Raw genomic sequence first — 27,544 nt, forward strand, 5'->3', positions numbered from 1 at the left:
TCTTTACTGAAAGAGTGGTTAAACCTTGGAACAGGCTGCCCAGGGAAGTGGTTGAGTCCCCATCCCTGGAAGTATTTAAAAGACGTGTAGATGCGGCGCTTAGGGACATGGTTTAGTGGGCATGGTGGTGTTGGGTTGATGGTTGGACTTGATGATCTTGGAGGTCTCTTCCAACCTTAATGATTCTATGATTCTATGAAAGGACTACCGAGAAGGTCGGGCTGGGAGCACTTGCCCTGTAAGGTGAGGCTGCAGGACTGGGGCTTGCTTGTTCAGCCTGGAGAAAAGGCAGCTTCGTGGGAGGACCTAACAGCAGCTCTCCAGTACTCCAGAAGATGGAGACAGGCTCCTTGGGGTCATGTGTGACAGGAGGGTGAGGAACAGCAGGCATAAATTGAAATATTCAAACTGGATATAAGGAAAAACTTTTTCACCACAAGGACAGTCAGTGCTACAGGTTGCTACAGGTTGTGGCATCTCCATCGCTGGAGGGTTTCGAGACTTGACTGGATAAAACCAGCCTGGCCTGGCCTCACAGCTGACCCTGCTTGAGCAGGAGGTTGGACTGGAGATCTCGTGAGGTCCTTTCCAGCCTGAGCTGTCCTGTGATACTGTAAACCCCAGGGGAACTGCACTGAGTATGCTCACAAGCCTCATTCAGCCAAAGAGTTAGGAGTTAACCATTTCTACTGCTCTCCATTTATGAGCAAATTGGTGTACATTGCCCTGATTTTTCCTCTTTGCAGAGCTTTGTGATTATTTTGTTCATGAGTTTGAAGAGAATAGCCACTAACTTACATTGATGCAAATAGTCTTTTGCTTCTAGTCAAAGATGGGAGAACAGCACTTAGTGTATTGTTTAATCAGATAAATGAGGAAGGACTCCTCGCTTAATAGATTTGTAAGTTAGAGGTAGGTGAAGGAATCTGCTTTGGTTTCTGTGTTGAATGTAAAGTTAAATGAAAGCTCATTCCTGTTTCAAAGAGTTTTCCTGCTGCAAATTAGGGGTATTTTTGTACCCCTTAAAGCAGCAATTTCTTCCTGTGAGTTCTCAGAATGTTTCAAAATGTGTATCAGTTTGAGTCAGGTGAAAAGGTATTTTTTGCTTGTGTGTATACTGTTGTTCCTGTGGGGTAGGAAAAGCAGATCAGGGGAATAAAGCAAACTAGTTCCTACTGTACAGAATGCACCTTCAGGAAGATACTGGAATTATTTTTAAGGCAAACTGTGACAGAATATAGCCCGTATAACTAAGGAGAGAGATTCTTTCTTCATGTTTTGGGACTTGCTTCGTTTCCTTTTGCAGTGTCTTCCAGAGCCCATAAGTTCTAGCTGATGTGTGCCACTTGTTGGTGAAAGCTGCATAAAAATAATGAAAATGTGACTTGTTGCATTTATATTTTATGATGGTTTTCTTCTCAAATGAAACGTATAATAAAATCCTGGTAATGTATTTAGTCTCTATTGTTGAAGTGTAAAGAGAGTAAAGCATTATTCTGCTTTGTTTTCCAGTGGCTTTGAAACGTATGCTGAACTTCAATGTTCCTCCTGTTAAAAACAGCACAGGAGAACCAGTATGGAAGGTAAGAACTATTTGAACAGGAATAGAAGAATTTTATAGTGTTCAAAAAAGTTCAGATTTTCAAATTTTAACTGACTCCAGTATCTTTTCTATGTTCTTAACTTGTACAAAATGGTTTTTCCTGTGTGTTATGAATATACAGAACTGAATATCAGAATTCCTGAGCAAAATACATATTTGAGATATTGGCTGCTTGAAGACCCAATGACTGATTCTTTAGGCAATATTTTAATGAGCAACTGAGGAGGACGTTTTTGAAATATACTTAGGTCTCATTGATAACTGTTGGCAGAAACTGACATGATACCTTACAGGTGGACTCACAGAGTCAGAAAGAAGCCCATAGAAAGGGAAGAACTATTGATAGCCTTAAATTTAGGACAACTGAGCTCAAGCTACCTTTATTAGCTTTAAAAAGTAACTAATTTGTGAGAAGTTTTTGCTACTGCAAAGCATATATACTGTCTCTTCATCCATCCTGTTGTCTTTTTTTTTTTTTGCTAGTTCCTTTTTTCCCTCTCTGCTTCTCCTTTTGTTTCCTCCCAAATGCAGTCAGAGAAATTCTGCACTTACAATAACAAATTTCTGACAGCAGATTCCTGTTTGACTGATGCTTTTCAGGAGATGGAAATAATGAATTTATTTCCCTTTGTCATTGAGTTTCTTTTCTTTTTTTTTTTTTTAATTTATTAGTAAGCACAAATGGAAGCCCGTGACAAATTAATGATGTATTATAAATTGGTAAATGTTTAGCACTTTTCAGGCTGGGACAGTAGTTCCTGAAACCTGAATTCCTGTATCCACTGTATTCTGTATTCTACTGTATCCACTTTTTACACCACTTTGTAAAAAGATGTGTATCTATTTCAGGTTCTCATTTATGACAGATTTGGCCAAGATATAATCTCACCTTTGCTGTCAGTGAAAGAGCTGAGAGATATGGGGATCACTTTGCATCTGTAAGTAAAAAAATCAGGATTTTTTTTTTTTTCTAAAAAACCCTTTATTTAATATTCCCCCAAAATCACAAATGAAACATTGAAAATCATTTGATGAATAACCACTAAAATAAAGATTATACCCTGACTTGTTTCTAAAATCAGGTGGTATTATTCAGAATTAGGGAGTGGAAAGGTCATTCCAAACACTATTCAGTAGGATTTCTTACTAGGTAGAGGAGGCCCCTGCTCAAAAATAAGAATTATCCAATAGGTGTTTTGGGGAGTCTGTCTGTACAATTCCCTCTGTATTCATATATCTTAAAATTGTTTTGGCACAAACTGTTTCATGGGACTGTGCCTATTTTCTGCTTGTCTTTTTGTACATAGATTTTAATTGTCTCTTGTCAAAGATATGGAATCTTTTAAGTATTATTTTAAGAGATTTCCATTTCTCTTTCTCCAGATTACGTTTATTTAGTTCATTGTCATTCCTTAGCTGTGGTAATAGTCATGGAGGATCTTTGAAGATACTTTTTTTTTCAAAAGTTTAAAGTTTTACTAAGTGAAGGCTAGAAATGGAAACACAGTTAACATGTTGACATATCAGCAGAAATGTTAGAGAAACGTGTAAGTACCTTGCCTGTCTTTGTTTTAATGAGCAGGAAAGGCAAATTTAATAGTCTGAGATATGCAGTTTTTTTGTTATCATGTCAACAATTAATAATTGGTATATGAACTTTGTGGATGCAGTATTTTACCTTCCTCTGAACGTATTAATCTAGTTTTGAAGATTTGCGAAGCCTTTTCTCAAGCTTTGAATAAACTTCGGAGACCTCTATTAATATATTCAGCCAAAAATTATACAAATACGATTTTGCTATTTTTTCATGTTTTGTTCTTGCTAAAATCTAGCTAAATATAGGGAGAAACTGTAGGAAATTAAATGTGTCTGTATAAATAAATAATTTCTTTAACTTTTATAATTTTACACAAATCCGAGGAGGAACACATTAGAGAGGTGTTTTTTCTTCATTTCAGGCTTTTGCATTCAGATCGTGATGCCATTCCAGATGTTCCGGCTGTTTACTTTGTAATGCCAACAGAAGAAAATATTGACAGAATGTGCCAGGTAACTTGCATGCTTAATGTTTCAAATGAGTGAACGCAACAGAGGTAGAGTGTGTGAAGTAATCCTGCACTCACCTGAGTGTGACTGTTCTATATCTAGTTCTTGTGCATGTCTGAACACCTTTGCTTGCATTTTTTATGTATTAGCACATATTTGTCATAAAAATATTGCCCCAAGTTTTTACATGCAAAACTTCAATTTCCCAGAAAGTGGAAGGGTAAATATGTCTCCTGTGTTTCGGAGAGAGAGTTTTGGGAGTGAAAAGACAAGAGGCAGTGGGCAGAAATCGAAATATAGGCAATTCCATTTAAACATAAGAAAAAACTATTTTAATGAGGGTGGCTGAATGCTGGAACAGATTGCCTGGAGAGTTTGTGGAGTCTCTATCCTTGGAGATGTTCAAAACTCGGCTGGACGCAATCCTGAACCACCTGCTGTATTTGACTCTGCTTTGAGCAGGGGGGTTGAATTAGGCTAACCTCAGTTTTTCACATTCTCTGGGAGGAATTGATGGAAGGTTGACATCTTCAACAAAGGAATAAAGAAGAGCAAAGGGTACTTTTGGTCAGTAGTAAGGTGTGGAGTAGTAGTTGCTATCTGGTAGCTTAAATTTCATTTCCTGGTTTTTGCAGTTCTGTGTTAGGTTAGTTATATCTAGTTATGTAGTCAAAACACTGCGTGCAGGGCTGTATGAACAGACAGCTAAGCACTTCCAAAAATTTAGTTTGACTGTGGATATTTGGAACGTCTCATAGTAAAACTAAGAATGTTTTTTAATTAGTCAGAAATATATTAGCACTTATTCAGGAAAAAGGTTGTGGTTTTTCTTCCTTTTAGGATCTTCGAAACCAGCTTTATGAATCTTATTATTTAAACTTTATTTCTGCCATTTCGAGAAGTAAACTGGAAGATATTGCAAATGCTGCCATAGGTGCTAATGCAGTAACTCAAGTGGCTAAGGTAAGAAAATCCCCCAGTCTCTAATGTTAAAGATACTGCCATTACAGGTGTTATTGCATTCTTACGTGGCCACTTCAGTGCCATACACAGCTTTTCTGACTGAAATACGAACAAAATAAATGTTTAGCTAGATTCAATGTCAGGCATAGATTTACTGGGGGGGAAAAAAGGGAATCTACGGTCATCTCAGTAATGCAGCTTAGTACTATACTTCAGCTTAGTAAAAAGTCAAAGTGCTGCAAGACCTTTGTGCTAAATGATAAGAGGGGAAATACAGTGGTTTCAGAGTATTCCCGATCTCATCAGCTCAATGAGTACATCCAGTGCATATATAACGGGGTGGGGGTTCTAGCTCCTAAATACACAAAAAGTGCAGTATGAGTGCAGTTGTCATTTTAAATAGGCAGTGTACTGTAGAGGTGGATGTTTCATACATACACAGTTATTCAGTACACTCCTATACCTTTATGATGTAAAGGCAGGTGTCAGATAAGTACCCTCTTATTTTTGTTGAATGCCTGTACCAAAACCTGTAAATTATTAACTAATTATTTTCATATATACTTAAATACATTCACTTTTTCTCACTACTGTTAGGGCATACTACTGGCATGAGAGAAAGAAACTGTTGTGAAATGAAATGAAAACTAGTAGTATTGTTTAAGCAGGAGTAAATTGGTGTAGCACTGTGAACTAACTTTCTTAAATCTATTTTTCTGTTGTGATGTCCCATTAGCAGTTTACGTTATAGAGAGGTTTAATTTTTTTCCTGAACGTACAGGTATATTACCGAAGAATGAGAATTTGTGAGCTATAATCTCTTATTGTGTAGATATTGCCCTCTTTCCTCTATCCTGCCTGAGAGCTCAGCACTGTTTATGTTGTAGTCCTTCATATTAATAAAAAATAAACCTATAATATTGTAATGTCCTCCATATGTTTTTTTTCAGTGATGATTGGCTACTAAAAATTTGTCTGTCCACAGAAATACTTGAAGTTGGACTGTTTTGTTTTAGCACTTTTCAGGTGCTCTAATGTTTTGTGTTATCACTCAGTCCTTGCACAGGCTTTATAATTGATAGATTGTATCTTGCATTTCTTTCTTTTAATAGGTAGTTCTGTAAAAGGTTCAAAAAGAAGTAGCAATAAATCACAGGTAGTTTTTTTTAATGCTTCATTCTGGACTGTTCTGACCATTATTCCTTGATTTCTAGGTGTTTGATCAATATCTTAATTTTATTACTTTAGAAGATGACATGTTTGTATTGTGTAACCAAAACAAAGAACTTGTTTCATATCGTGGTAAGTAAAATTTGTGTAAAAATTATACTGGAATGTCCAAAGTTGAAATTTACTTTTGAAGTTGTAGCTAATACAAGCAATGATTTTATTTTGCTTCGATCTGCTCAGAATTCAGGATAATCTGTTAGATGTGTAAAGTCATGAAGGAAGCAGTTCTTAGATATTAATTTCAGCATCTTTACTACATGGCTATTGTAATACTGAAAAATAATTATGTATTTTTAAATTACATTTAGTAAAGCAAAACTGCAGTATAGACATATATGGATAGTAGGGCTTTTTGTACATGGAATAATATAGGAAAAAATACATATTGTTTACACATGTAGATAGTAGACACTGGGTGGCTGCTGTGTTTAGGCACCACTTCTGCAGTTCTTAAGGAATTAAGTATTTTGTTTCTGTGTGAATGGTCAGTTGGAAAGTTACTGTAAGGAATGCAAAGCAAGAAAGATGGCCTTAACTGATAAGAGTTTCTTGTAGCTTCTAGACAGTGACCAGTCAGTACCTGCTTTTCTCATTCAAGACATGAACATGTGGGGGTGTGCAGGGGGAGACGATTAGAATCAGGGGCTGGAGTAGCGCAGGGAAGAATCTGGGAAAGGGCATTCTAGAAAATAAGAAATGCTGATTGCTTCTGCGAGCATGCGAGCCCAGCATGTCAGCTTCTTTGTAAAGTTTCAGAGTTGCAAGTGAAGTCAGCCTCATGGAACTCTTTTTTTTTTCTTTTCTTGGGACTTCTATTGGACCTGTTTTGGAACCTAGCAGGAAAACCAAGTGGCTGCCTTAGGTCAGTTACCTCTACAACTATGGTGCTGTGGCAGCTCAAGTCAACATATATACTAGTTGTCATAATTGTCCACATGGTTTTCCTTCCTCCTTTGATCTGATTTTTGTGCTCCCCTGACCCATTCAATATGCTAAATCAACAGAGAACTATCACTCTACCTCTCTGCCCCTCTTACTCAAATGGCTAGCTATTACAGGGTGGGTTGTCCTGCTGCCCCTGCTGTAGCTTCCCTCATCTTCTCCTTTTACATCAGAACCAGTAATCTTGGAGTTGCAGAGTGTTTGTTCAGTTGACTCGTTCCGTAGAAAATACCATTAGAAAATAGAAGTGTGTAAGTCGGAGGCAAGATAGCCCTTTTTTAGCAGCAGCTCCTCATTACTTTAGTGTAGTCACAGTGTCTACACACAGTGTCACACAGTTAATTCCTGATTTATTTGGATGCACAGAATACTAGTGACCAGGTAGAGATGAGAAGTCTCCATATGCCTAACATTTAGCAGTGAAATTTTTCTCCTCTCTTGCTCGATTCCCAAAGTCGTTACCTTTCTTTAAAACCAGATCCATAATATTGAGTTCTGTCTCACACTGGGGTTTGGTTCCATTGTCAGAATGAAGGGCATTTTTGTTTGGAAAGTACTTTTTTTTTTCCTAGTAAAACCTACTGTTAAGAGTTTTAGTAGTAATTTTTTTGTGATGTGTTTGTGTGTATGTAAAGATACTTGACAGGCTCTCATAAGATTCCTAGCTAACAAGGAATTTGGATTTAAATGACTAAATGTTTTGCAACCATCAGTTTCTGTGTTGTTTGTTTTCCTCTCTTGGGCCGCTGAAATTTGCCACACAACACGTGGTTTCACACTATGTTTAAACCAATCTAGAAATGGGCTGTTTCCAAAAGCCGATCGAACGGAAATCTGATCTCCCATAGAGAGTGATTAGTTTTCCATTAGAGCACTGAGCCAATGCATCTCGCTGTGTGAGTTCTAGATCTGACACAGACAGGCAGTAGGAGTGCAGGAGCGAAGAAGAAGTGGTCTTTTTTGCCTTTGGAGGCAAAATTGCATAACCCTAGCAGGAAACTGTCAGTTTGTGTATAGTTTCGTAATCTACATAAGTCAATGTAATTCTGACGGTGATGAAAGACAGCTGCTGTTCTTGCAGCAGCACTGCCGTGTGTGGCCACGCAGGTAGCTGAATGGGTGAACTAAGAACAAATATAACAAAAAAGGTTAATTTTCAGTTTCCTGGTTTCCTGGCTGTATGACTGCGTTTACAGAGAGGTAATGTCAGGACAAATAAGCATGATAACATTTTTCAATTATGTAAAAGGCTTTCACAGACAGAAAGGAGATAACACATTCTCTCTGTCCATGTAGTAAATGGACAAGAAGTGATGCGCTTAAATTGCAACAAGAAAGTTTCTGGTCAGATATTAGGAGCACTTTCTAACATCAAAGGCAGTGAAATACTAGAATAGATTACCAATAAACATTATGGTATTTTCGTGACTGGGAGGCTTTGGGAATTGGTTTAGACACAGAAATAACATAGGTTTAACTCATCTTTGGGCAAGAGGACTGACTAGATAATCCCTCAGGTTTCCTTCCTTTGGTTTTGTTTTTCTACAGCTGTGTAGAAGGAAGAGTAAATGCATAATATTGGTATGAAGTTGATGTTTCTGGCATCCTGTTCGATGCTGTTTGAATGCTTCTTTACCAAATTTGGATCAATTTTGTAAAACAACAAGAAAATGTAGGAGATCTAAGCTTACTTTTCTGTAATAGATGCATCCCCAATAAGCTTGTTACAGTGGAGAGAGAGGAATATATAGAAAACATGATAGAACATTTTACTGAAAGATTATTAATGGAGTTTCTCAAAGGTTGACCTAAGAAGCAGTAATATTGAATATTTGTGTTGATTGCTATGGTACAGATAAAAGGAATGTGCTCATAAAATGTGCATGTTACACTGCACTGACAGTATGCAGATTACTGGAAGATCATAAGTGAGTACCTTAAACATAGTAATAGCAAGGGAATTAAATTCTAAAGTCGAGAAAGGCAAGGGAGTAAAAATAGGATTATTTCCCCCCTGTAAACTGGGAGACCATTAGTTGGAGATAACTACAGAATGATAGCCCCAGTTAATTTCAAAGCTTTGTCATTACAGAAGAATACAGATATTGGGAACAGCCTGCCTTTCTTGGCTCTGATATTTCAGAAGCTTGAACTCATAATAAAAAAAATGCTGAGGGGGGTGCTTCTATTGCTGCTGTTATCCTAGCAGCCTAGTAAAAAGTTTGACTTACTAAGTATAGCTGCTGATAGAAATTGCTAATATAATCCATCTCTCTAAAGTTCTTAAAGGACAAAAGCTGGGGAAAAAAAACACCTTTAAAGTTAGAGAATGATTATGGCTGGACGTGCATAAATTTGGGATAGAAGGCTTATTAATGTTCAGAGTTTTTTGAAGTTCGTTTTTGAAGAAAGAGTATAAGACAGGTAATTATGTGAGAAATCTTTAAAGGTAAAATAAAACAAAGGAGGATGGGTTTTATGGCATGATTCGTGAGGTAGTGCTTGACTTGAGACCTGTGCTAAGATTAGGTTTGATGTTTACTGTTGGCTATTATATTCTTGTCAGTGTTAATTATTTAATAGAAATGTTGCTATATGTCTCTTGTTCTGACCTAAATATGTGAGCAAAATCTTTCTATCTGTAGTGTGAAATGTTTTAGAACTTGGGAATTATCCCTAACCTAGAGACTGACAGTAAATCTATTAAGAAAAAAAGAAAAAAGAAAAGGAATATCCATTACAAGCAGTGGGATTTAGAATCTTTAAATATAGATGACTGCATACTGTAATTCTCTTTAAATTGCACAAGTGATTCTTGAGGATTTTATATCTGAAAAATGCTTTCCAAGTGGATGGCCATTTCTGTTCTGTAACATGGTTTTCTGGGAGGTTTTTAGTAATGCAATACTAACACAATCCAGAAGTTACAGTGTGCTTTGTCAGAGATAGTTGGAAAAGATTGTTAGTGTTTGACCTTATACGGTGAGCAATAATTAAGTTCTCCCAATTTTTTGCTCAAAAAAAGCAAAAAAAAGAAAAAAGGAAAAAAATCAATGGATATGCTAAGAGGGGCATTTCACAATTTGATCTCTTCTGCAACAAAAGCTGTTGGCTGTTAACAGCCATTAGGTAAGAAGAGGATGGCTCTCTCAGTATTAAAGTGGCATAAACTTCTTTAACCCTATTCTTAACTCTTTTCCACACTGTTTTAGCCATTAACCGACCAGACATAACGGACACAGAAATGGAAACTATAATGGACACTATTGTTGATAGTCTCTTCTGTTTTTTTGTTACACTTGGTAAGTTGTCAAATTCTAGCATATTCTCCATATGTTTTCCTTTTAGAAAAGATCCATATTCAATGAGGTACCTAGAAGTTTAGTGATTTTGTATAGCAAATTAAAGGCAGAATTAGATCTGTGACAGAAATCTTAATAGTTCACAGGGTGGGTTAATGATCTTGCTCAAATTATTGCTATACATCACTGCAAAAGATAATGAAGGCTGTCCTACGTGGGAGTTGAGTCTTAGTCTTCAGTATCAATGGGAGAAGAATACTGAAATGCAAAGGTTTGGATTTACTGTTTTTACAAAATCCTAGTTTTCAATGAAGATCAATAGTGCTTTGAGTTTGGATTTGTAGCGCTCAAAAAAAACCAAAAAAAACACCCACACAGAAAAAGAAGAAAAAAAAACCCCTCACACAAACCCTGCAAAGATCTAACTGAAATAACTCAAGGAATAGGAAGATATATTAAATTTACTTATTTTATTTGTGAGTTTTCTTGATGTTTAGCTCATACATTTTTCATAGTGATGACATTTAATCAGAGTTCTCACTGAAATCAGGCAGTCTGAGATAGCGTTCCTACAAGGGGAGCTGGGGATCACTATGGGGCAGTCTTTTCAAGAGAGATTCCCTTGGACCTACTGAGTTCCTTCAAGTGTTAGCGTAATACAAATTAAAACTCTGTTACTCAGTCACTTAAACTGTTACGGTGTTGGAATTTTCATATTTATATAGAAAAGCGAGAAACAGTAGCTAAAGATTATGAAACCTGAAAGCCAATGGAAAATGTGCTTTTGAAAGTAACATTACCCTGCAGTGAGTTATAACTGCTATATTGTGGTGGTGGTGTTACAGTACTTATTATTACCATTTTCAAGGGACTTCTAACATTTTGAAACTAAGTTTTAATATTTCTATATGAGATAGTTTGTCACCTCCACAGTACATTAGCTATCTTTCTAGTGTACACTATACTTCTCATAAATTCCTGTATGAGGTATTCACTTACTTTTGTAAAACTTTATTTAATATTTCTATATAGTATTTTATTCCACAGATAAAGACTGCAAGAGACAAATTTAATATAAGTTTGTATTGTCCACTTGAAAAATTTCATCTCAGAATGTTACTGAAAACTTGTTTTATGAAAAGTACACTAACTTATAATCTGAAAATTATAATGCATGTAGAAGTCAATATATCTTTTATTAGGAGCTATTCCTATAATCAGATGCTCAAGAGGAACTGCAGCTGAAATGGTGGCAGTGGTAAGAAACTATTTTCTAAACAAGTATCGTTGTTTTAAAACTTTCCTAACAGCTTGTTTACTTTTCTCAGTACTAGGCAGAGATCTAGAGTCATTGTATACTTTTCCTTATGAAGGAAATAAAACTGGAAAGGAGACAGACCAGTTTTCCTTTCTGATTTCAGTTCCATGGAACTGTAGAATCATAGAATCATAGAATCATTAAGGTTGGAAGAGACCTCCAAGATCATCGAGTCCAACCGTCAACCCAACACCACCATGCCCACTAAACCATGTCCCTAAGCGCCTCATCTACCCGTTTTTTAAATACTTCCAGGGATGGTGACTCAACCACTTCCCTGGGCAGCCTGTTCCAATGTTTAACTACTCTTTCAGTAAAGAAATTTTTCCTTACATCCAATCTAAACCTCCCCTGGTGCAACTTGAGGCCATTTCCTCTCGTCCTTTCGCCAGTTACTTGGGAGAAGAGACCGACACCCACCTCGCTACAACCTCCTTTCAGGTAGTTGTAGAGAGCAATGAGGTCTCCCCTCAGCCTCCTTTTCTCCAGGCTAAACAACCCCAGCTCCCTCAGCCACTCCTCATAAGACTTGTTCTCCAGACCCTTCACCAGCCTCGTTGCCCTTCTCTGGACACGTTCCAACATCTCAACTTCCTTCTTGTAGTGAGGGGCCCAAAACTGAACACAGTATTCGAGGTGCGGCCTCACCAGTGCCGAAATTGTAATATTATGGAATCAGCTGATGAGAAACTTGAACACGCATAATCATTCCTAATCTAGAGTTTATCAAGATTTTCTGGCAGACATTATACTTACAACCATTAAGCTATATCTACACAGTTTAAAAAGTGGCTGTCTGGCCTGGGTTTTTCTGTGTGTCTTAGTAAGAAATTTTTATCTATATGATTGGGAAACCCCATAAGTACAAGACGTTTTTACTATATCAAACTAAACTGACATTGAACTTGATCATCAAGTAGGGATGAAAATTACCAAACTAAATCACAATTAAAAATCTCTACAGCACTGTCTTCATTAGGAGTCACTGTGCTTCATTTCTTCTGTCTTCCTCACATCATTCTTTGTTAGTGAAGCCTTAACACTTACTAAATCTAAGCAGTTGGTGTGCATGCTTTCATAGAGCGTAATCTCATTTTTATGAAACACTTAGTGTGGCAGTGTCTGACAGCCCAATTTGCTGCTTCTGCTGTGGTTCCCTCTTGGTGCCTTCTACTGGTATTTTCTATTTGCATGTTTAGCGAGAGGGTGCTAATTGCCTGGGAGGAGATTAGTGGACATAAAGGAAACATCTTCTGTGTAGTCCTGGATAGAGACATAAATGCTGGAGGGAGAAAATAGAAAGAAGAGATTTCTTTCTTTCCCGTGTGCAGTGGACCTAGACTCCCTGCAGCTAAGACATTTATAAACTACAAAACCAGCACAATAAATCTTTAAATGTTGATGATATAAAGAGGTTAGGAAACCATTGGTTTGTTAAACACTGTTTTGTTTTTTGCCCCCCTTCAGAAATTAGATAAGAAGCTCAGAGAGAATCTAAGAGATGCCAGAAACAGCCTTTTTACAGGTGACACACTTGGAGCTGGCCAGTTCAGGTATGGTGTTAGTAATAACAATGTATTTTTATTTTTCATATTTCAGTTGTCTGAAATATGTCATTAGGATAGTCACCACTGTACTGAAAACTGTATTTACAAGAATTTGGTTCAAATTCTATATTAAAAGAATTTGTATACGCTTAAGGGAGTTTTCCAATCTCTTAGCATAACTGGTTTGAAAACTTTTTTAGCTAATAAGTGTGCAGTCGTAGGACAGTGAGACAAAAATTATTTAATGAAACAGGTAATTTTGTTCAACCTCTAAACCCAGTGAGAACCAAGCTCCTGCAAATACACTCAATTTACAGGACCACGATACGCAGTTGGATGTCTGAACGTATCTGTTAGCAACCTTTAGTCCATTAAAAAGAAAGAAATACCTGTTTTCTCACTTGTAAGCACTGTTATCAGTTGTAGTTATGTCAAAAGCAAGTGTTTCTCATCTGATCCCTATATCTACCAGAGGAGAACTGCTTAAGGACTACCACTTGGATAATTAGATTGTTAAGGACTGTTAAGTCATGGCCGTTTGAATCCTTTGAGGGGGAAGAGGGGTGAGAAAAAATATTGTGGATGCTTGCCTCCCATGTATACCGTTGCCCCCAGATAGTTGAATACTCCACAGGCTACCTTAGGAAAGCGTATTACAGGAGTTTACACTGTACGTGAAAAGGTAGGAGATGTGTTGGGAAGACTGTAGCTGAAGGTAACGGTTGTGATCTCCTAACTGGATATAAAATATTCATATTTTTATCTCAAATTAAGAGCAGAACTTGGATAAAAGACATAAAAAACATCAGGGGTAGCAAAATGGAATGAGGTTGAAAGGTATGAGGAGAGAGAATAGCTGTGAAATACCAGTTCCTTCATTTTCATGGGAACTGAATTGTAACCACTGTTCTTCTTTCAGAGGGGTGGCTTGTTTTCCTGATAGTATAGCATCATTACCCTCAGAAAATCAAAATGCAAGGAAAGGGAAACATGGGAACCTTTAACCAGTTAAACGGCTTCAGATCTTTAGTTTGGTTTTCAGAATCAGGTGACTAAGGCTCTTGAGATTATATATCTACGTGAAAATACTTGCTTCAAGGAAATCCAGAGCATGGAATTAACATGCTTTTACTCTGTTCAAATACACTGTAATTCAGCCATCACATTTACTGTAGGGTTAATGTGCTTAAGGGAAATGGTTGCAATAATGTTCTGCAAATTCACAGCCTTCGTGTCTTCGCTACAAATTTTTCATGTAGCCATAACCCAAGACATTTAGGCATGTCTGCATTCTTTTTCCACAAAATTGAGTATTGACGGAATTACAGCAATGCATCTCAGGAGTTCATCATTTTTTCTGTATGGAATTCATATGCAAGCAAAGAGAAAAATGAAATTAAAAACCCTTGAGAGAGATATTTTATATTTGAGGTTAATGATGGGGATTAAGGTTGAATATTACCCACTCAAACAGTTGTTTGGAACTCAAATGTGTATCCACACAAAGAGGTATTAGTACCTAAAAGGCTAGTTACTGTTTAGTGTTTTGACTTCTGCTCAATATTTATGCATTGGTAATTTCACTTAGTACAAAATAAAATAATATTTTTATCGTTACTAAGACAGGGATTCATGGAATTTCTGGCAGTGATCAGCCTCAGATGCTTTGGGGAAGGCTGGAGGAACTCTGCAGTAGGCAGTTTGGCTTTTAACTTGAAATATGATGGAGAAGGTGGCTGATATCACTCAGGATGTTACTGGGGTGTTCTAAACATGTTTAAAGAAGTACTAATACAGTGTCATCTTTTCAGCTTCCAAAGGCCCCTATTAGTCCTTGTTGACAGAAACATAGATTTAGCAACTCCTCTACATCATACTTGGACATACCAAGCTTTAGTGCATGATGTTCTGGTAAGAATAAATCTGATTTTGTTACCAAAACTATTTTTTCACTCGGTTTGTTATTAAACTTAATACCAGATTCTCTCTTAATCAAAAAATCTGTTTTGTCTGTTTTATTTGGAAGTTGTTTAGTAAAAAACAACTTGGAATATTTTCTCTAGAAGGTTTATTTAGCAATAACTTCTAAAATGGTTAAAAAGTTGAAATCTTGATATCATCAAAGGATAGGTAATTCAGCAATCCTAGCTTTTTCTTCAGTGGTTCATGATCTTTTATGTTATGTAAACGCCCAACTCAATTAAGTGCCATTCAGTTTTGAAAAATAAATGCTTTTAATGAGTTTTTAAACTGATTGTAAGTATGCTTGAATTTTTAAAAATACCTATTTCTGTTTTTCTCCACAAGGTGGTGTAGGTGTTCAATATAGAGATACCAAGTGGTATATGACCCTACTGTGAGGAATCTAAAAAAGATTTTTTTAATAATTTTTTGCAAATTCAGATAGCCTTAAACCACTTTCATTTCCTCAAGGTTATTTTATAAAACCAGTAGTAGAAATGTACTTGAATGAAAGCAAATACTGTTTACCAAAGATTTATGCATTTTGTATATAGTTACAGCCTAAATAATGAAAGATAACATGAATAAGAATAATACTATCTGGAGGCTTTTTTATACTGTAGAGTTAGTCATGCAAATCATTTCAATATCTGGCTTTGAGAAGTATTTTGTTTTTATTATTGAGACTGTTAGAGGGATATGTAAAATATGCACGTGCACATATGTGTTTGTATACAAAGTTGGTTGTGAACTGTATAGTCATACATACAGCGTTCTCCAGAAATTTGCATTGCTACAATGAAAATATTTTAGCACTAATGGGATGTTTTAGGACACTTTTAAATTCTATTTTATGTAATTCATTCCTTATGAAAAGTCACTTCCTCTTAAACTTAAGGATGCTTTTTACAAATAAACAATTTTTGGCCTGGTTTCTTTAGGAAAGGCATATATGAAAATAACAGGGTTTGTACTATTTTCTCCAATAACTGTTGAACTGGCTAAAGACTTGCAAATAGAAGTACTGAATTTCTACAGGTTTCTTTTGAAAATCAGTGAAAGAGTAGGGGATGGAAACCCAAATTAGAATTTTTACAGGTGTAAATGCTGTTGCACAAGGCTTACACTTATTTCGGTTTGTTACCTGCCAACCCTTTAATCAGCAAATGCTCGTTTACTAGATAGTAAATCCATGCAAAGCTCCATGTACTTGCCTCCTACTCAGCTGCTAGGTAGAGAAGGTAGTATCGGGTGGCCTCAGGCGTGTGTTGGGGTAGGACTTTGGTGCATCAAGATGCAGAGGGATCAAAGATGTAGTGGAAGCTGAGGACAACTAGTGCTGCAAGTAAGGAGGGATATTAGAATATCCCTCTAGAAGAATGATTTGAGGATCGTTGGATATTTATGTGTACTGCATCAGACTTCAGTAGTTTCTCTGGAAAAAGAACAACTTGTTAAATGTTGCATGTTGCATATAATTTTTGACTGAGTTGATAGGATTATGAATTCGTCTAGTGAAATTGTAACCAAGTGGCCTTTGATTCCATGTCAAGGGCAAAAGTTTAATTTCAAAACCAGTCATGTTATTCACCTTAAAGGCAAGCCTGCCAGGTTCTTTATGTACTGAGCATAATATTTCATGAAATAACCACAGTAGCCATTTAAAAGGCCATAAATTGTGACTGTGAAAGTGTTACCAAGGTGATGATTACATAAACTGTACTTTCAAATGAATTTTCCTTTAAGCTCTCAGATACAACAGTTCAGAAATTCTGTGGGGTGTTGAACTAAATGCTAACCCAGCCACAAAGTTGTGTGCTGCATCCGTTTAGATTATAATTGTGGTGTTTCTACACATAAACAGGCTTGTATGAAGAGATTCCCATTTCTGAATAAAAAACCTTTCAGGATTGGATACAGAAAAATGGGAGGCATGGATAGAAAGCCTTATAAAGACAAAATGGGGAGGTGAAAGGAGGAACACTAATCAATAAGAATCATTTTGGTAAAACACCTTGTAAATGCCAAAACTAATGTGGAAACTCAGGTCACTGGTGAGTTAAATTGAGCCAAAACATAGATCTCCATTAAAAATTACAGCTGAATTTGCAATCAAATGATTTTTTTTCCCTTAAGTTTTTATCAAACATATGTACTTGAAAAATACCCTTTTTTTGCTGAAACATTAAACGCGTCTTGTAAGATGAGGTTTGTGCTCACTGACTGCATGTGCTTCCTTTGAGTAGCTACTTAGTTTTGTTTCTATTCTGGCATGGATCATTTATAGCATTTCATTTTCAGTGTGAACTCTGCCAAGGGATAACTAGAAACATTTTAAAATCTTACTTGACAGTTTCACTTACAGTGATGTAGTTCTGTATCCTGTAGTGAACATAATAAAGTGAAGTTTTATTTCTGGAAAAAATACCTATTCTGAAAGATTCATGGCAGATTCTGTATAGTTGAAGATTTGACTCTATCACTATTTGCCAAGCAAAGAGCACCTTTGAAATTTTAAATGTTCTTGAAAAGGGTTAGAATAAAGTCAGCAAGTGGAGTACTTGTTAATCTTTGTTGAAAACCAGAGGGAATATGTATGCTGCAGAAAATATAGAGCTGTCCTTGTCAAAAGTAATGGGGGCAGGAACCAGAAGACATACAGGGAGCAGTGTGCTGACATATTATGTGAGCATAACTGTGTCATCTAGCAAAAAGATGTAGTTTCTAGGATCATGCATCTGTGGAAGAAGAAAAGCTATATGGAGAAATAGCAGCTTTGTTGCAAACTGTTGCTTTATCATGCACTCACTATTTCACTAGTGTTTAAAAAAAATAGGAAAAGAGCTATGAAGGTATATTCCTGGATATTCCTGTTGCTGATGTCATGAGCTTCTTTGTGGCTTTGATACCTTTGCTGTAGTTGTGTAAGTGAAATTCAGCCTTAGAAACATTTTTTGTCTGCAACACAGAAACTTCTGTTACTTCAAGGTTTTGGTCAGTTGTTATAGCTCAGTTATTGCTAAATGATTTATTTTCCGTACAGAAAACAGTGTTCAGAGTTCAGTGTCAGAAGATTGCTTGCGAGACAATCAGATGTCTTTGCTTAACATTTGTTGCTTTGGTTGGTGTTTTTTCAGTAAGTGTGAGTAATTTTGGAGTTCTTACATTGCTGTTGTTATTATCTAGTTTGTTAGTAAACCGTTTCCTGCCGTCCTACGAAATTCTAATAAATAGCTGTGTTAATATTTTTTTAGAAAATATTCTAGAAGATAATTGGTTGAGTATAAAAGACTTAAAAACTGTCAAATATTTACATAAGATTTCTCTTTTTTTAGGATTTCCATTTGAATAGAGTTAACTTGGAAGAATCAACGGGAATGGAAAGTTCTCCAGCAGGTGCTAGACCTAAGAAAAAAAATAAGAAGTCCTATGATTTAACTGCATCTGATAAATTCTGGCAAAAGCATAAGGGCAGGTAAGCTGTATAGGTGCAGAGTTTATATTCATTTAGTCAATATAAATTCTAAATATTCTTCATATTATGGTAGTTCTATTTTTAAGCTGCTTTGAAAATATTTTTGAAGTTTGGGGGTTTTTGATCATTGTCAATATTCATTGTCCATATTAATTGTGTATTAGCTTTTTGTTATAGAGCACAAAATTGTTCTTATCAAAATGATATAAAATATTGAAAGCAGTGAATATATCTTGGAAAGTTTAAGTAAACCTACAGTAAGATGTCATTATTTTCACTGATTTGATACTGCTGCATGATTTGTGTATTGATATTTCTGAAAACGTTTCATGGTCATCTCGATCATGCAACCTGTCTGGTTCTAGTGTTTCAGTTTGTTGATTTAACTGAGCCTAATGCAGAGTATTGCATTAGTCCTTTTCCAGAGGTAGCTGAGTCTGTTCAGCAAGAACTGGAATCCTACAGAGCCCAAGAAGACGAAGTCAAAAGACTTAAAAGTATCATGGTAAGTTTTATCACCTATATGTGCTTTCTGTAAAGCACAATAGGACTTGTAGAGATGCTTAGCCCACTCCGTCGCCACCCCACCCCACACACCCCCAAATTATCAGCACATGCTGAATTTTAGGCATAATACAATCTTAAAAGTAGGACTAGAAGTACCGTATTTCATGAGAAGGTTCAATTTCTTGCATTTATTGGCGTTACATTTATGTAATTTCCATAATAACTATAAAACACAATCCAGACATTAATACCATTATGAGAAAATAGGTTCTAAATGTACTGACTGTATTTGCATGTGTGATCTTTGTAATTATTATGACTATTTTTATTCCTCTTTCCAAACCCTTCCCCAAAACCCAGGGTATAGAAGGGGAGGATGAAGGAGCAATCAGTATGCTTTCTGATAATACAGCTAAGCTAACTTCAGCTGTCAGGTAAGTAATCAACAATGCATTATTGTTTAATTAATTGGGAACCATTTCTAATTCTTTCTGTCATTTCACTTTTAATATCCGTTGAAATAAATAGCTTTAAAAGTAGGCTATTGAGCTCAATAATAGAGTTTAAATGCTTTATAATTCTGGTGAAGTTTAATGCAATGTACTAGACAAGTACTTGCACATCTAACTTCCACAGCATGTGCATGTGAGCCCTCTACACATGGCTTTGGAGTGTTTCCTCAGCAAAGCTGAATAACCTAAGTGCATCATAGACTTGCTTACACTCTTCCACGAGAAAAACCCAACTACCTACCTCTGCATTCCTTCCTTAAAAAAATTGTTAGTGAAATCCACTTCCTGAAGCATCTGCTTGCTTTGCACAGTGTGTAATTAATTACATTTTGATTAATGTAGTTACTGTAACATCTGTTGGCAAGATTACAGTCATTAAGAACTCTGCATGGGAAATATACTCTCCTGCTTTTGGAGACCTAGCCACCATGGATGACACTGAAAGTCAGAGATTTAGATTTGTTCTTCATTGTAAGTCTGTTTGTCATTCCACTGATGCCTTGGAGAAGGGAGATGTTTGTTTTGCTGCCTTTCGCTAGGACCTCACTCAGAAGGAAAAGGAACAATAATTATTCTGAGGATAGATGGGGTGATATGCCCAGTGTCCTCTGAAATCCAGCATGTGTCTGCATTAGTTAGTTGTCTCTTTGTGAGTTTCAAAAGTTGTTTTGTATGCTATGCCCTGGTTAGAATTTGATTTGAATTACAAAGGATGTGTGATCGATCAGACAGTTTCAAAAAAGCGAGCAGATGTTTCCAAGCTCCCCCTATAAAGTTTTAGAGTTTTGTACTTCTCAAGACGCTGGTTTTCAGGTTAAGGCAGCAAGGTATGAAAGTGACAAGCATCAAAAGCTTTAAACTGTTAGCAAAAAAATTAAAATCATATGACTAAAACTTCATCAGGAAGTTTTACTGTTCAGTTAGCCTCTATATGACTAAATTCTGTAATCTGGCATTATTAAGGAAAATCTTGTCCCCCTTCAGGTATATAACACAGTAAACTCTCCTATTGCAATGTTTCGGCTCTAATCTTTAGGATTATGCTGAGAAGTCCAAATACCATTAAGATCTGCCATTTAGGGATGTTTCTGCTGGAAGAATTAGACTAGGCTTTGTTGTTTTGTTGTTCATCATCTGCTAGCAGGAAGAAGATACCCTCCAGAGTTGTCTTAGGCTTTACAATTTCTAGAATATCTATTTGGAATATCTATTAGTAATTAAAAAACAGAGGTTCTAACATAGAGGATCTCCTGTCTTTGTTTTTTTCTTTCTTTTTTTTAAATGCAGTCCTTTACAAAGGCAGTACTAATCACCTTTCAGCTATAACGTCATTAATGGCCAATCATCATAGCTAACATTGATTTTATAATTGCTTAAAGGAGGAAAGAAAGTATGGTTACTTAACTTCGTGGTTCTTCAGGACATGCAGTCAATGTCATTAAGTGCCTTCTCATCCGCTTATTATTAAACTGAGTAAGACGCTGGCTGTCCAGGGTGCTTTTGGATGTGAAAGTGTATAGACCCTGAGCAGTCTTTTATACATGTGATGCCCAAGTGCCAGCAGTGAAAACCATGTAGATCACAACACCCTAAGTAACAAATTTTCTACGAAGTAAACTTAACCATTCAGTTTCCCATTTCACAAAAGAAAAGATTTCAATCATGAATCCTGCATAGAGAATTGTGTTCTATGCAGAAGCACAAATTCCAGGACATCCAGAGGTTCTGTGTTTATTTGACAGTTACTATTGTTATTTAATATTATTGGATAATTATTTGACATTATTTGATATTATTTGACAGATACTATTATTTGGCAGATATTAATACTTTTATATGTATCAGACATGAACTAAGTGTTGATTATATAAGCCATAATTCTAGTAGATTATTTGTTTAGGTAGTCAGGGGCATATATCTGTTGTTGATCACAAGCTTTCAACAGGAATATTAAATTACCCACATTATGTGTGTTTTTTGCTAGTCAAGGTAAAAACCTGTTTTACTACATTACATGTGGATAATGTCCTTCTGTTAGGAGAATCATTACATCTGTACTTTGTAATTTTTTAGTTCCAGTCCTACTGTGTTCTATAATTTTATATTTTAATAATCTTCAAATGTCCCTTCCAACCCAAACTGTTCTATGATTCTATACATTTTTTTGTGCCGACCATATACAATACACAATTCAACTAACTGTGCAACTCAGCAGGTTAGTTTGTATTTAATCTCTTCAGCTCTCTTCCAGAACTTCTGGAAAAGAAGAGGCTCATTGATCTTCATACGAATGTTGCAACAGCCGTTTTGGAGCATATAAAGGTATGATTGCTCTCCAACTTCAGTTTTCTATCAGTAGTGCTCCTGACCTGGAGAAATATATTCGAGCAAGTGAAGTAAGATAAGAAAGTGAGCCTTCTCAGTTGTGCTACCTTTTACAGAAATCACTGCATAGCATTACTTAGTGTTGAAGGGTGAGAGGGAATGAATTTTGAATGCCTCTGCATGGAAAGCAAACTAAACATATGAATTTTTTTCTTATCAGAATTTACTAGTATACTTTCTTTTTTTTTTATGATGGCCACAACCTTTATTGTGGGTTGCAGTCTTTCTAAAATAAGTTTATGGTGGAAGCGTTTCGTTTACTTTAGGGATGTGTCATGGCAAGTTATCACTTCAGTCTAAGCAATTATCTGTTCTGTATGTGTTTGTCAGAAGGGTACTGTTTACTGTTCGCCAACGAAAATGATACCCAGAGGTGTGGCAATAATGATGCCAGTTACTAAACTGGTCTTTCCAGAAGGATCTGTGTTAGATGTCTTGTGCATAATTTAAGCACTTCAGAAGGATGCTTGTCCTCTTTTTGTTTAAGTCTGCTGCTCTTATATCTGGGAACTTGCAGACGGTTTCAGTATCAAGTGAAGACCATGGTTACTGCTAGGATAACTTGGAAGATGGATCTGTTTTCACCGTATGAGAACACTGAAATTCTGTTTTTGAAAGTGATTCAAGTACCAAGTCTCACTGAAAATCAATAGTTAGAAAATTTTACCCCATACTATTTATAACTCATGGAAGGCAATGTGTTTTGAAGCCAACTTTAACGTTTGTAAAGTGCATAAAATCTGTCCTGTTATTACTGCTACTGAATTTTTTTAAACTAAGTACTATAAATGAACAAAGGCTTCATTCTGAATTTTAATGAAAAAATTAATTTTACATATTTATAAAATTGGGGAAGAGATGTAAGTGTGTCTCTGTTTGGCTCATTACTGTAGGGACTAATTTATGTGCTTTCGCTGTATTAGACGTCAATTTTCATATCTAACAATTTAAAAGCAGTACATTGATATTATTGAAGAAAAAAAATACTAGTTGACAATGTCGATATTTTATTTGATGCTTTGTCTGTAAATTCACTTTTCTAAGAAAGATCCTGAGACGGTAATGTCAGGCCTACACCGGTAGTATTTTATATACTATTTGTTGGACGGAAGCCAGGTTTCAGAGCAGGCTGTGGAATGGCAATAACATCAGTTTTGATCACCAGTGTCCTCTTGGCAATGGACTGGAGTCAGATGCGCTTGTTCGTTCTCCATTAGGTGGTAGTGACACACTTTTCTGTTACCTAGAGGTGGAAGGAATTACCTTAGGGTCCCTGTGCTATACCACTCTGCTAGCCCTTAGGCTCTCTCCTCTGACAGGGAGCCTGCTATTAGAGTTCCCAGGGAGTGGTGATCCATTTCTCCGTAAATGATTCTTAATTCTGGTATTGCGAAGTGCTCAGGCTCCTTACCTTCTTATTGTATAGCTGTCAAAGAAGATTGTGAGACAAACGGGCATGCAGTTTCTTCAATATATTGATGATATGTGCATCTGTATCATCTTTTCTTTTGGTTTAGAAAGAATCACTTCCTTCATCTCCAGATATTTAGGAAACTATCTTAAACTCAAACTAATGCAGAAGCACATGTTTTTTCTCTTGGAATTTACCTACACTAAAGCCTTTTCACTGAATGAATGTAAAGTTTCTTCCAACTGCTTTGTCCTGTCCATTTTCTCCCCTCTTTTGACTCTCCAGTGTTACAGAAAGTATCTTTCTGTCTTAAGCTGTGGAATTTTAACGTGCAGGATGATATGCTACCTAATGGATTCCTCAAAAATACTCTCAGAAAGGGCAGTATCTCAGCTAGTACTTTCTAAAGAAATTCTGATGGCACCTTGAGGCTGTGGTTAATAGGTTTTATATACAGTTAAATAACTAAACGAGATTAGGATAAGAGAGAATTTTTTTGGCAAGTGCCTGGTCATGAGGAGCTGGTGAGGCACCATGCTCTTCTTCAGGTTACTATATTTTCACTTTTAAAATAATCTGGAAGCACATTCATACTTTAAAATAGAGTGTTTGCATTGTCCCTTATGTTTTTTTACTACATTAAGTATTTGAGCGTTTTTCTTCACTACATATATGAGAATCAATGCAAAGAATGCTACGAGACCTGCTTTAGATATACTAAGTGAATTTAATTTTTCTTGTGGTCATATTTTAATGTTCAGTTTACAGCTGCTTTCCACATTCTCTTGGATCATGTTCTAAGACACAGCAAGAGGAAACCAGAAATTAATCACATGCTCAGGGGTCCTAGCAGTTTTCTGGCATATCTAAGCGTTTAGTGAAATAATGGAAAGAATGCATCACTTTTTTCACAAAGTGAACCATCAAGTATTTATTGTCAGTGCTTAGAACAAATGCATCCTTGTTTTGCGTTGATTGTTTTTTCTCTGAAGAAGCTGGTGACTGAAGGACTGTACCCAACAGATAACAGATTTAGGACTGGAATTATGGATATCTTTCTAGCTGCTTTAGAGTTTCCAGTAATGCTTATCTTCGCATGTCATTCTAATGTGAATACTAGGATTACTGAAGTATGTTAAATCGTGGCATATAAAAAGGTGTACACATACACTTTTCTAAAATGATTAATTGGAGAGGGGGTAGGTAAGATAACATCTTGCTTGAATTCTATACATATGAACTTAAGTGGCAGATTTTATGTGAATTATTATCTCTTAGATTACTTACACTTGTTTGGTTTAGGGTTGTTTTTTTTTTTTAATTCCTGCATAATTTTCTTATCATCTATCTCCGATTTTGCTTGCTCTCAAGGCCTGATCCTTTGAATGACTTCGTTATTGGGATTGCCAGTAGCCTTTCAAATTATCAAATTCGTATTTTGTAAAGGAATTCTGCTGTTTTAACTATGTTGTTTTTAAATGAGGTTACATTTTTGTCGTACCATGTGAACAGAAACAGTATGCGTTTGTGAAATATATATGTCACAGTGGTCCAGGCGGTTGTTATGTAGTTCAGAACTGATAATTGAGTAACCTTCCAGTAAACAACAGCTTTTTCTGAATTCAGTTACAGTGACCTTTCCGCTGTGCAGCTCAGTTCAAAGGGAACTGACTGTAGCTGCCACTTTCAGCCAGAGTTTCTCCCAGGGTTTCTCTTCGTCTTGATAGGAGCACACTATAATTACCAGACCAACCTCACTGATTCTAAGGGCTGTTATTTCTGGTTGTTTTCTGTCAGTATCTTTGAGAAATTCCTCCCAGTAATTTCTTAGAAAATTTCTTTTCTCTTCTTCTGCATGTTCTCTCTCTCTCTAAAAGGAAGAACCTTTGTACTGTAAAGAGGATAGGAAAGCCTCCTACAAGTCCTTACAAAAATGACTATCTAAGAGATTTCGTTGGGTCCTGCTTCCACTTCTCTGCTTAAAAAAGAAGGACTTGTGTGTTCATTTTGGACTACAGTACTCAGGTAGAGATTCCCATACGCTTCAGTAATTTTCCCTAAAATAAGTTTTGGCTTATGAACAGCCTGTTTCTAACGATGCTAAGTTGAAAGTTTTCACAAATATATTTAAAAAAAAAAAAAAAAAGACAAAGCAAGCTGAAGTGTAGCACTTTAACTGCCATACAGATTCTGTCCCTGAATTGGCAGCCAGAAAGGTGTCCTGAATGAGGTTGGTGTGGAACAAGATGTCATAGTTAGGAAATCAAGAGCAGAAGGCAGAAAGGGAGTAACTGCAAATGTAAATGCATCTTGATTTTATTATTGTTTTTTATTATTATTTTTCTTCACCTTGCTTGCCAGTTTGGCACCCATAAGAACCTCTTCTTTGCTCTCTTTTTTTATTGAATCTACAGGATTGTTTAGCTCCTATTTCCCAGCTTTTCCTCTTGGCATGTCTGTGAGTTTGCCATTGAGTGAGCAAAATTGCAGTTATTTAAATTAAATGGGACACCTGCTTCTTATCAGCACTTCTTAGACAAGTTGGCTCTTCAGAAAGTAACTGTCTCATTGATGTGGCATATCTGGGAAATCTGTCAAAAGGTAACTAGTAGTGTTTAAGGCTATTCAGTAATCCATATGAAATTTGATTAGGTGTCCATCTAATCCTACTGAACCAGTATAAGAAAAATATTGCCCTAATTAGCATTCTTGCTAGTAACCTTTGTTAGTTATCTAGTGAAGAAGCAGCTGAATAGACTCACCATATTGATCCACCTCTTTAGTTCATGCTTTTGTGGCATCAAAAAGAGAGTCTCAAAAATTTTATATTGCTACTTACCTCTGATGTCTCTGTTATGGATAGAAATAAAGGACCTGAAGTTTTAGGATTTTCAGTTTGGTGTGGGTTTTTTTCCCCAAAGAGTGCTAAGTTCACACTTCAAAAGTAATTGTCCAAAATTTTTGAAGAGAGTGATTGTACATGTAGCATTAAGGTCACTGTTCAGGCTCAAAGTATAGCAAATATATGCAACCAGTGAGTTTTCTTTGCTGCGGTTAGTCTGTTTTGTTTGTCAAACAGTCATAAAATTGCACATGGTTGAGAAGAATTTTACCTAGTTTGTTCTCCAAGTAAATTAACAACTGTAAGTCTGTTCTTACAATTGGAAGTATCTCATATTTGAATTACATAATTTTATTTAAAAGTTGATCTGTAAACAAATATAGTGAGTTAATTAATTTTTTTTTTATGTTGTACATTTTTGCATGCCAACTGAATAAATTTGTCTTAAACAGATCATCAGCTAATATGGGCATTACCAAATTCAACAATAATATATTTATCTTAATAAGATTAAGTTTCCACATTTCAAGACAATCTTTTGTTTGTTGGATGCCTTTTGTCTGGGAAAAATATTTTAAACTTAAAAACATTGAATTTAGCTCCATGTAAGGAGATACAAATGTAGTTAAAACACAAAAAGCAAGTTAATGTAACGGAAAGACTAGAAAAATGGTAGCAGTTTCTTTGCAATTGTTTTGTCTCTCTAGAGAGAGTTAAGGAAACTATAACACAGATAGTCTCCAAGATGCTGTAGAATTGAAGTCACATAACATGTCTGACATGCCGGATACCAAATTCCATCTGAAGTAGGGACTTGGAAAAAGGCTGGTAGTTCAGTTCTATTCAGACTTTAAACTAGTGTGACATAACCACTGATAATCACTTTAAGTTTGGCTAAGTACAGGATTAATCCAAGGTTTTACAGTAGCGTAACTACCAAAGTTTGGCGGTGACTGCTCTTCTAACATGAGCTCAAGGTAAATATAGCTTGAAAGAAGCTCTAGCTCTTTTTTTCTTTTTTTTTTTTTTGGTCACTTCATACACCTTCTCTGTAGTCGTAGTCACTATGACAGACAACAGAAGACATCCTTCTGACACTCACAAAGTAGTGCGTGGTCATTTTTTGAGCACTCTTCATGGTAATTTACTTTATAAGCTGGAATTACAAGCTTCCACAAAGGCTTTAAATTAAGTTGCTGTTCTGCAAGTAACTGCTCTTCTCAATGAGTTCAGTAGATGGTGAATGAGAAATAGAAGTGTTACTTAGCTACCTGCATCATAAGCTGATTGAAAAGCCAAAGGCTTTCAATATTAAAATATTCTTGTGACTTACCTCTTCTTTTATTTTGTATTCTCATCTCCAACTCTTTTTTGATGAACTTACAATACTCAGAAGGTGAAATATCCTAATATCCTTAGGCTAGAGAAGTACCTTTTTTTTTTCCTTCTTTTTTTTCCCCTTTTTTGGGGGTGATGGTGAAATAACTGTTTTTAAAAAT

The 27,544-nt window shown here is 36.1% G+C and overlaps 1 protein-coding gene across 1 annotated transcript in view; it reads left to right on the plus strand.

Annotated features, from left to right (window-relative positions):
- Positions 1-1,513: 1,513 nt before the first annotated feature.
- SCFD1 (sec1 family domain containing 1) overlaps positions 1,514-27,544 on the plus strand; it is a 52,455-nt gene continuing 26,424 nt past the window's right edge. Inside the window, exons 1-13 of the mRNA XM_009319341.1 lie at positions 1,514-1,583; positions 2,453-2,541; positions 3,562-3,652; positions 4,490-4,612; positions 5,827-5,914; positions 9,997-10,086; positions 11,289-11,344; positions 12,872-12,957; positions 14,763-14,862; positions 18,249-18,388; positions 18,803-18,893; positions 19,256-19,329; positions 21,648-21,729. Of these exons, the coding sequence (XP_009317616.1) occupies positions 1,527-1,583; positions 2,453-2,541; positions 3,562-3,652; positions 4,490-4,612; positions 5,827-5,914; positions 9,997-10,086; positions 11,289-11,344; positions 12,872-12,957; positions 14,763-14,862; positions 18,249-18,388; positions 18,803-18,893; positions 19,256-19,329; positions 21,648-21,729 (1,167 nt within the window). The 5' untranslated portion in view covers positions 1,514-1,526. The remainder of the gene's footprint in view (positions 1,584-2,452; positions 2,542-3,561; positions 3,653-4,489; positions 4,613-5,826; positions 5,915-9,996; positions 10,087-11,288; positions 11,345-12,871; positions 12,958-14,762; positions 14,863-18,248; positions 18,389-18,802; positions 18,894-19,255; positions 19,330-21,647; positions 21,730-27,544) is intronic.

This window comes from Pygoscelis adeliae, unplaced genomic scaffold (genome assembly GCF_000699105.1).
Source record: "Pygoscelis adeliae isolate BGI_AS28 unplaced genomic scaffold, ASM69910v1 Scaffold71, whole genome shotgun sequence".
Classification (NCBI taxonomy): domain Eukaryota; kingdom Metazoa; phylum Chordata; class Aves; order Sphenisciformes; family Spheniscidae; genus Pygoscelis; species Pygoscelis adeliae.